Genomic DNA, 11,025 nt, shown 5'->3' on the forward strand with positions numbered 1-11,025 from the left:
AGAGTAAGTAATTTATTCTGCTACACATGGTTTTTTTATGTTTTTTTTTTATTTAAATCTCCCAGGATAATTCCAACGAACATAAACAGCTGAACAAAAATTTCATATTGCTCTTCTATGAATACAGAAAAATTTAGAGATAGGTCCTGTTGCGTAGGTAATACAAAAGCGATGTCATTTTTTGAAATGTAATAGGAAAGGGTACTGTTGCGCTTAATGGTACACACGAAAGAAGTCAAGTTTGGTTAATGCTAATAAAAAAAAATAGCATGAATATATAATAGTTTATAAAAAAATTTGGGCTATATATTTGCACACTAGGGCGGGGGGGGGGGGTATGGTGGGTAAAGCATACCATATATTCAATACGTAACCTAACCTAAATTATAAATAAATTTATAATCTGTTTATTTTTACGGCTCCAGGTGGGTCTGCTCTTAAAGCCCCTTTATACATATATATACAACACTTGCAAAAAAAAAAAAAAAAAAAATCCCAAGGCAATGCTTGAAATTATTAATGACACTCTAACTCGATTCTGGCGACAACCTAATGTTCCTGTGAAGAAATATTTTTATCCCTCCTTACAAAGTTTGGACTCTATGCACATCCATGTTATCCTAGTAAGATTTCCAGTTTGATATACTGTTAAAACTACAGCTTTGCTCACGCTACTTTAGACATCTACTGGTAATTTAGATCTACTGGATTCTCTACTGGTACGACTGAGCGACAAATGTATGTGCACTCGAGGCCTTTCCCCTTTAGCAATTTGTTTTTTCGCAGTATGGACAATTTTTCCGCTTCTACTTTCATTTTAAGACCTATAGACCTTTAAACCATTGGAATTTAAAGACACTTTGTTTGCATCTAAAAAGTTTTTCTTTATTGTATCAAACTCATGTTTTTAAGGTTGGTTTACAATGGTTTGATGCTCCATCAAGGACATCGGAAATCGCAATAGCGGCGGCTGCATCTCAGTGTATTACGCAGCTTCTTAGAGAAGTTGGAACTGGTCTTCTTGAACCTGTCATGGCAGTTGAACTTGTACTCGATAATGAGTTCTCACATAGAGTTCTTGGAGATCTTTCAAAGAGACGGGCTACTGATCTTGACATAAGCCAAATACTGGATTCCAAGGTACATAGAAATTCTTTTCAAACTCCTGAAAAGCGTAATTTTAACCGTTTTTCTGAGATAATATACATTTCATGCCATATTGTTTGCTTTTATTCTTTCTTGTGGAATTTCAGACTAAAAGAGGCATGGTACGGAATTGGGGAACTTCCCTCTCTATATTGAAATAAAAAAAAGGTCTAATTAAAATATTTTGGTACAACAAAACCAGTGGCGTATTTAGAGGACGGCCCAGAGGCCCCCCTCCAGAAATTCCTAAGAATTTTTTTAAGAGTTTAACTTCTTGCTCTCAGCAGTCCCCTTGATTTTTGTTAAATACTTCGATAATATATTGGAAGTGCTGCACAGCAATAAAATTTCTCTCCTTTACAGATCTTTCATATATCTGTCTAGGTTTAGATTCTAAACTTTTAAGATATCTCTCACGTTCTCAGCCGAGAATTGTCATTCCCTCGGTCGTACCATCCCTTTGCAGGAGTCTCGAGCAACTCTTATTTCATACTTATTGTGATTACATTTAATCAGGTTGAAAGCTGCGTTGCTAATATTCGACTCGACGTGACTCAGTGATATTTTAAATGAAAGCACAATATATATTGACAGGTGTCTTAATGGCGAAACGAAACTATCTACAATCTCTTTATCCATTTTTTCAAAAACGCTGCGAGTACTTGGGCATTTTTTTATCGCAGCTTTATACACCATTTTCCTTTTTTCACGTTTTTAAATGCCCGGGAAAGATTGGACGTTAGGAAAGAAACAGATTAGCCCTGTAACAGCATTGTATTGACGCTAATCGGCCAGATCACTTTTCTCTTGGGTGTAGATTTACAACTTTTGTCAACATGACAACTTTTGTCTGTTGGCCAACATGAAAACTTCAACAACGGTTTGAATAGCTTATTTCATTTCAAATTTTAATAGAATAATTTACTTGTAAATCCTAACAGTAATAATACACTAAATTTCTTTAATACCCCAGAAAAGTAAGAAAATCTTATAACTTTTTATAGTTATAAAACGACCGCCATAAGTCCGTAACTCTATTGGAGAAGCTACGCTGTATTGCGGAAATATTTTTTGACAGTTTTTATTTACTTAGTAGTTTTAGGAAATGAAAATATGGATCGTCTAACTGGTCTTTTCCCCTCAAATTCAAAACACGTTTTTAATTTCTTGGGAAAGATGGGGATAAATGAAGACGGACACAAGACCTAGAGAAGGGGTATTCAGATGGCTGTTGCGATTGACGATGGATAGTGAAAACACAAAATTGTGGGAGCGCTTCGAATCACCCATTAAAAGCGCGAAATATGCATCTCCTTTAGTGCAGAATGATATAGTCGATAGTATAGGCAATGTCATACGGGATTTAATTTAAATAGAGTGAAAGTTGCCAAGTGTTTTTCGATATTGGTCGATAAGATGAGTGATCTAACTTCAAAAGAATAGCTTGTTCTTATCGCCCGTTTCTGTGACGATCATCAAACATAAGAAAGATTTTTTTGCGCTTGGACGCTGCAAATGTATTGAATGGCGTAGCGTAGGTCTTGCAAAGTAGATTATTAGACTCTACTTAGAGTTTAGATTGGACATAATCAAGTTAGTTGGAATTGGCTTTGATGGAGGCAGTAGCATGTCCGGTTTGTACTACTGCGTTCAAGCATAGATACGAAAGCAGTATCGACTTGTCATTTACATGCATTGTTTAAACTATGCCCTGGCGAAGGCAGACTGGAATTAATTCCAATGCTGTATGGATACTTGTATAAGAAGTTGTTGTTTTGTCCCAAATTTTCCCAAACGAACTTAGTCATAAGCTTCTGCTTTGCCGCATGCAAAAAAGCAAAAGCTCCTGCCCTTTTGTGACACGCGGTGGGTTGAAAGGTAGTATTACCACTTTTCTGGACCTTTTCCTTGCTGCTTTTAGAGCACTGGAGAGCTTTATTGACAACCAGTCCGATTCAGGTCTAAGGGCGAAGCCAACACCTTAGTAGCAGCCATTCCCAAGTTCAGCTTCGTTTTTCCTCTGATTCTTTTTGAAAAAGTGAGATCGATTCTGCTTTTAACTTCCATTTCTCTGATGATAGAAAATTTAGATCTACTTACCTAATATGAATATATTGATCGATGCAAGTCTGTATTAAAAGAACTAGTGGAAGCGGATTTTCATTCTTTTTATGGAAAAGCGGATTTTCATTCTTTTTATGGAAAAGCAATCCAGACAGCTGAAAGTGTTGGGACAACCGGCCCAATACCAAGACGCCAACGTTGTTGATTCTCCCCTTCAGACACTTCTCTTTTTTACAAAGACTTTGTCTTCTACCCATACCTCGAACAGCTAGGTGAAGAACTCGATAGGAGATGTCTTAACCACAAAGCTACAGCATTTCATATTCAACTTCTGGTCTCTTGTTGTATTGTTGATGCTGTATTAGCCGAGGTTGTGGCGAAGCTGCAAAAATATAAGCAGTTCTGTTTCTCTGAGACTAGCCTCTTTGCTGAGCTAACTGTCTGGAAAGCCAAATAGGGGTTCATAGACGAATCTCATCATCCCGATAAAGTTTCTGAAACTCTTGGTGCGTGCGACAACCGCTTTCTTCAAACTGTGCATTCACTCTTCACTTTATTCTATAATTATTTAAAAAAAACTACGTTTACTAAAGAGTTAAATAGGCTGAGTTACAAGGTCGAACCTTAAAACGTACAGGGATTAGGAGGCACAGTTGCGGGGCTGCCCCCCCCCAAACCACCCGCTTTCTCAGCCTGTAAGTAAAAAAAAAAGTTTTTTAAACTGAAAGTAAGGAGCGACATTAAATCTTAAAACGAACAGAAATTATTCCGTATATGAAAGAGGCTGTGCCCTCCTCAACGCCTCGCTCTTTACGCTAAAGTTTGACTTTCTCACAACTCTTTTTTTAAACAATAAAAACTTTAGCGTAAAGAGCGAGGCGTTGAGGAGGGCACAGCCTCTTTCATATACGGAATAATTTCTGTTCGTTTTAAGATTTAATGTCGCTCCTTACTTTCAGTTTAAATTTTTTTTTTTATTTAAAGGCTGCGAAAGGGGGGGGTTTGGGGGCGGCAGCCCCAACTGTGCCTCCTAATCCCTGTACGTTTTTAGGTTCGACCTTGTAACTCAGCCTCTTTAACTCTTTAGAAAACGTAGTTTTTTTCAAATAATTTCTGCACGTTTTTGTACAGTTTATTACTTATTATTGCTTGACTAACTGTTAGCTGATCGTGTCAGGAGTTGAAGTTGGGGGCTGCCGCCCCCAAACCCCCGCTCTTGAACATTCTTGTGTTAAGGCTTTTAATTCCTTAATACTCAAATCACGTCGTACAGGGTGCATCCTAATCCCTGTACGTTTTAAGGTTCGAACTTGTGACTCAGCCTCTTTAACAGCCCCCCCCCCCCCAACGGTACCTCCGAATCCCGGTACGTTTTAAGGGATGACCTTGTAACTCAGCCTCTTTAACTCTTTAGAAAACTTAGTTTTTTTCAAATAATACACATAAACAGGTTAGACATGCTTTGTTATGAAAATTGACGCGCAGATATTTTCATAACAAAGCATGTCTAACCTGTTTATGTGTATTATTTGAAAAAAACTAAGGTTTTTCGTAAATGTAAATTTGGGGGATAATTTTTTCGGTCTGAAAATATCAAAAGGCCCTAACAGGTCGAATTCTGATTCGAATGAGTCCTCATTCAACCGGATCCGTTGCCAACTATGGCCTGTAGGCGTGGCTAAGAAAAAAAGAAATGATGATGATGAATTTTAAGTGGCTATATTTGGTTTTTTGAAAACAGGGAAGGAGTGATCGGATTGAGCTGAAATTTCAAGGATTAGCTCCCGGGCCCCAGGAAAGCTTAACCTCTAAATTTCAGCCCGATCTGACAACGTTAATGGGGGGTTGTGGTTGGAGGGTCGAAACTTCCGGCCCAGTTTACCCCATGAAGATAAAGTCGGAGGAGGATGAAATTTTGTAAGTTTCTTAGTTTGAGCTTGGGCTACAAAATGCGATTCCCGCCGTCTTTCTGCGACCTCTAGGACCTGAAATCGCTTAACATTGTGATGGGTCGCCTCTTTATAGAGGCACAAGTGTGCCTCCTTGATTTCTGTTACCACAACATCTGTAGAGCGTTTAGCACGACATTTGGCACGCTAAAGTAGCTTAAAACATTCCTCCAAAATCAGACAGGAGACGCAGGTTGAACGGTCTTGCACACATGTCTATCAACTGCAATGTAAAGGTGGATATTGACGATGTTGTAAGAGACATCCGGAGAAAATCAGCGGATTAAAATATAAGAAGTCTTAACAGTGCTTATGTTGTTTTGTATCTGATTCAAGGATTAGCAAGATTAAAGCTGTTCAGTTTGGTTAATTGAACTCATCATTTTATCTTTTTATAGTAGAATAGTAATAAATAAGCTGAAAAAGGGTACTATGACAGTAATAAACTTAGTTGGTGGTAAATTTCTGGACTTCTAGTAGCTTTTAGCTGGTACCCTCTCCCCCCAACGTAAATCCTAAATATGCCACTGAAACAGACAAAATAAAATTTCATTCTTAGTTCTTGTCTGACGTATATTTCGACTATTGACCTTATCTTCTTGTTACATACGAGTCTATATGTAATCTTCGACCAGAACACCCAGGGATTTTAATATCATGTTCATCAATACTTCTCTACAAAATACTGACACAGTTTAGCGAAAAAATGCTACCCTTGTTATAATAATTTTGAAAGAAAAGACTAATCGCCAAATATAGAAGTATACTATTGTGAAAATTGCCAGTTTTAAAATAAAAGATTGAATCCATACTTAAATTCCTTTCAACAGGTACATATTTTATGCATTTAAAACTAAGTACCGGCAGACTGGCGGCTTTTCCACTGGTCCCCGGCACGGCTACGCGGCAGGTTTGTATATATTGATTGTCATTGTCTTCTAACCGATGCTGTTATCCCTGTGAAGCAGCACGTTGATTTGCACGATCTTCAACTTCTCGCAATTTCATGGTTCTGATGCTCGCTTTCGCCTGTCTTCTAACCGCACAATTCTTTGTTCTTCAGTTTCATTTTTGACACGTTCTGATTCTCTCTGTCGTTTGTAATTCTCGTTGCCGCTTATCTTCTAAACTCATGTTTCATTGTTCTCGCTGTCACATATCTTCTAACCGCATATTTTTTTGTTGTTCACTTCCATTTTTAATTCGTTCTGATCCACGTTGTTGTACGGCTTGTAACCCCATTTTTTGTTCTTCACTTTGATTTTTGTCTCGTTGTAATTCTTGCTGCCGTTTTCTTCTAACTGCATATTTCTTTGTTCTTCATTTTCATTTATCATACTTCAGATGTTTTTTTTCAATGCTCCTTTGCCTTAGCTGCTTGGATTAGTCTTGTCACATTTGATGGTCTGTGTTGTTAATTTTCTCCCATTGTGAATTTACATTTCTCTGGTCGTCCTCTTGATCTTATTTCATTTGCTGGTCCAGTTTGTTCATTTTGAGCATTTGTTAATTTACGTCCTCTAGGTATTATTAAACTGCTTAAAACGCCATTTGTAAATAGACTCATTACATTTGGTATTTTACACTTAGCTATGTTTCCTTTTTAATTTTGAAAGCGTCACAGATACTAAAAACGATTCGACTAATCCTAGGGGGGGGGGGGATGATATAATGTATGCCCTTAAACTGTGCTCATAAATATGGCGTCACTTATATAAATTTTTTTCCAAAATTAAATTCCTGAACGAATTTTCTGAAACTCGTGACCAATGTGGATGTTTTTTTTCAGGCCAGAAAATTCCAGGATGCCAATTTTTCAAACATAAATATGGAGCCGCTTTCGAGAAAAAAACATATATAAATATATAAACAATTATTGCTCGTTTAAAAAATTTAGTAGATATACATTTCACCTTAACATTTGCAAAATTTGAGACAGATACTAAAATCAATCATAGGCAGCGCAATAGCGCTTAATTCAATGGATTTAGTTGTAGAATATAGGAAAATTAACTTCTTTTTTTGTACTAGATTCTTAGAATTTAGAACTTTTTTCGCCAAACACAGGATTTTGCTTAAGATTCGTTTAACTCTATTCTATTACTTCTGTTTTGCAGGTCCTACACTTTTTTTTAAAATAGAAGTAGACCACCCAGGGTGATCCAGGAAACTTACCTTTGTGGGAGAAGACGGTGGAAAGTGATATGTATTTCAGAATGGATTTCAGAAATTGCACAAGAAAAGTCGGATTATGTGACTTTGTTGTTGAAGATGTCAACAAACAACCGTCAAATTCTTAACTAATTTATAACATGTCCTAAAAATACAAAAACGGAACTTCATAGGGTCCTTGGCCAAACGATGCGTGCATTTGACCCCTCCTCCCCCTCCGCCCAAAAATGAAATTCTTTGCTATTTATTACCCTACTACGACAAGACAAGTATTTATTGCAACTGGTTTAACATGTAATGTTCATAATTACACATTCACTGTACAAAGGAGGCTTAGTCATTTCAAGAGTCTGTTAAACTTTATTGGAATTTGAAAGTTGATTTTTAACCAAAGAAATATTTTAAAACGAATAAAAAAAAACTTTTTTTCCAATTTTTTCCTAATCACGGGTAAATCTAGTCTTTCGATCGAAGGAACGAGCCATCAGTGTTGTCGGAGACTACACTGACACTTGCGTGCGCATAGGGGAAAAACTGGGGACATTCTAATCCTTCATTTGGTCTGAAGCAAACCCCTTCCCCTCTGTATTTCGAATTGGGCCTATAAATACATTTTGGCGTGTTTTCACTTGAAAGCATATTACATGAATTTGTTGGTGTTTAATAACATTTTTTCATCTTTTAGATAATAAGAGCTTCAGTACCTTTAGGAGAGCTCCGTGGCTATTCTACAGCAATTCGATCTATGACCTCTGGAACGGCTACCTTCTCAATGGAACTTTCAAATTACCTTATTGTACCTGAAGAACGCGTTTGGAAAGTAATGCGAGAAATCACAGGAATTAGTTACGAATGATATTGGTTTATTTTTGTTAGCTTGCATTAAAAATACGAAATACAAATTCTGTCCATAGTTGCAAAGCTTCATTTATAGAGCACTGGCTTATAAGATTGGAATGTTACTAAAATATTTAAAAGAAACAGACAAATTATCTTAATACAAGTTCTTCAACATGGACTATCTTCCGATAGCTTTAATAAAAGAGATTAAAGTTTTTTTTAACACGATGCTTTTAGATCTGTACATGAATCTTAAAATAAATTTGGAAATGACAGATATGTATCAGGTTAAAATGAAAGAAAGACAACCTCCTCTAGTCACAGGCTTATGGCAAAATTATGCACCTCGATGAAAATACTGAAATACGAAAATTTATAGCCACAAATCTCTATAATTTATTCCATATTTCTGCTAGCATCAAACGTATAAAAAGGGCCGTTGGTTAATTTAATATTTCATTCTCAGGGCTGGCTATAAATTTTACCGGTGTTGGAGTAACGTGATAAAAAAAAAAAAATGTGTTCGCTACAAGTTTGTTGTATTTTCTGAAGAAAATTTTAGGAACAAGGCTGGACATGCCAGAAAACCAGAGGAGAAGGGATGGAGGTATGTCATAACCTCCCTCCCCCCTTGTGGTTGTTCCAGACTTAATGGGAAAACTAAAAATGGTGACCTAAAAATTCACCTTTTTACCTTTCTTGACCCTCTCCCTCTCTTGGAATAGGACCTGAGAACCTGTAAGCATTAGTGCCGCGATGTCAAGTGTGATTTTGAATAAAGTGGTTCGATTTCACTTAATATTTGCATTATTAAACAGCAGCTTATACAAGTAATCAGAATACACGAAGTTAATTACACAGTGCATACGTTTCATTGAATCTTGTTGGCTTTGCTTCTTCCGTCTTCCCCGGCTGAGGCACAAGTTGTTCCTGTTTCAGCTAATGCTGTAATTACATCTTTTAAGCCCCTGAGATGAAGTTCTGATGATATTGACGGTTTCAGTGCATGTCATCGAAAAATAAACTGCCTGCCAGTTTTTTCCCAATGTGCCTTTGTTGTTCCCTAGTACCTGACAGCTCCTTGTGCGGAAAAATTAATTTCGTTCTTGAACAAGGGGACTCCATTGCATTGTTCTTCTTACAGACTTATTACGATTGCCTGTGATCTTAGAAAAAATTTAAATATATTTTTCTTTCTTTTTTATGTAATAATGCTAATTCTGGAGAAAATCCGTTGGTTTCCAGTCTGTTGGAGGCCAGCACGCTCACCGCGCTCATCTTCCAATTTTTTTTATTTATGAAACGTGGGACAAAGTAGAGTTCTATCTAGTAGGGTTCTCTAACTCTGTTTTTGATATACTTGAGAATATTTCTTCTCTAGTAAACCTCTAATTTTCTAAAAATTCTTCTCTAATCTTCTAAAAATTCTTCTAGTCTTCTAGTTAGCCTGTTCTTTCTAAAAATTTCCGGACCCCTAAAGTTGATTCAATTCAGTTGCTGGATTGTACTTACAAAAATTCGTAAAATTTTTCGGGTATACGCTATCCGTGACGTTAGGATGAAAATTCCCACTGATGATTTTGAAATTGTAGCCAATAGCGGTAACTACAGTCGCATCGCCCATAGTAAGCTTTATTCTACCTTTTCCAATCATTCTCTCCTTTATCTCTTTGGCCTACAACCTACGTTTAAGAAAAAAGACAATACCAATATTCAATCTTCTTATTTCCGGTATTGTAAATATTTGCTTGATCTTCCTCTTTAGTATCGGACTGGGCGTTTGTCACCTCCTCATGGTTTGACCCGTTTGTTTTATTCGTTTTCTTCATGTTTGTGTAATTTTTCGCATTTTTCTCTTGTCTTATATTTTACTCCGCTATTTAACTTTTGATGTTTGATGGGAATAAATAAACATTGTTAGGCTGTATCATTACTACTACAAAGATTAAACTCCTAGAATTTGGTTGGTGAACTAATTAGTTTACATGAATTAATAGTTTTTGTATGACCAATTGATTTTTCTATAGATTTGAAGATTCTGAATTTAAAAAGAAGAAGAGTGACGAAAATATGGACCTTTATAAAATAGTAAAACCGAATTAGTTGTCACAAATCCTTTATGTCGAGAATTTTTTAATACAAATGAGCATGGTTTTGCAACCTCCCAAGATACTGCAATGTTATTTGTGTTTTGTTGAAAATAAATATAAAGCTTAAATGGAAGGTTTTATTCAGCCAAACTGATTTTTAATTCGATTAAAAAAAAAATCATTAAAAGACAAAGAGCAGTTATGAAAATTTATTGTATATTGGACTAATACGGATAAAAAGTCCTTGCAAATTTACTGATACCGCAGAAAGAATTTAAGTTTACTAATATATAATTTTTTCAATATTAAGATGAAAAAGTAATATTTTATTTTCAATAAAGCACAAATGGTACTGTGGTTCTTCAAGAACTTGAGGGGTGACAAATTTTTGTTCATTTGAGTTTTGATTGATTAGCCATTGTATACTTGTTTGCTCTAGGTTTAAACTGTAAATTCTGCTCTTTTTAGATTTTGTATTTTCTTTTTTTTTTCTTACAGTTTAATTTCTTTTCATGTTTAAATTAACATAGATTTTGTATAAATTACTCGCAAATATGTTGGCCGATAAGTTTGATTAATGTTTCAAGTTACTGTTAATAGTAGTAGTAGTCATGTAGGACGGGTGTTAATCAGAACGGTTGTAGCAGCAGTCGTATTACAAAGGATAGGGCTCGGAATAGAGCTGCCACAAATAGCCGTTGTAAAAATAAAACTGGTAGCTGTGGTAGGAATAGTCGTGGTGATTTCATTTTGTTATAAACTAT

The 11,025-nt window shown here is 36.0% G+C and overlaps 1 protein-coding gene across 4 annotated transcripts in view; it reads left to right on the forward strand.

Annotated features, from left to right (window-relative positions):
- mRRF2 (mitochondrial ribosome recycling factor 2) overlaps positions 1-8,430 on the forward strand; it is a 45,491-nt gene extending 37,061 nt beyond the window's left edge. For all 4 annotated transcript variants that reach the window (XM_089090769.1, XM_089090766.1, XM_089090768.1 and 1 more), the window contains exons 5-6: positions 913-1,140; positions 8,017-8,430. In XM_089090769.1, coding sequence (XP_088946895.1) covers positions 913-1,140; positions 8,017-8,187 — 399 coding nt within the window. In that variant the 3' untranslated portion in view covers positions 8,188-8,430. The remainder of the gene's footprint in view (positions 1-912; positions 1,141-8,016) is intronic.
- Positions 8,431-11,025: the final 2,595 nt, after the last annotated feature.

The sequence above is a fragment of the Artemia sp. Qi Xiang Cuo genome, chromosome 6, assembly GCF_049724085.1.
Source record: "Artemia sp. Qi Xiang Cuo chromosome 6, ASM4972408v1, whole genome shotgun sequence".
Classification (NCBI taxonomy): domain Eukaryota; kingdom Metazoa; phylum Arthropoda; class Branchiopoda; order Anostraca; family Artemiidae; genus Artemia; species Artemia sp. Qi Xiang Cuo.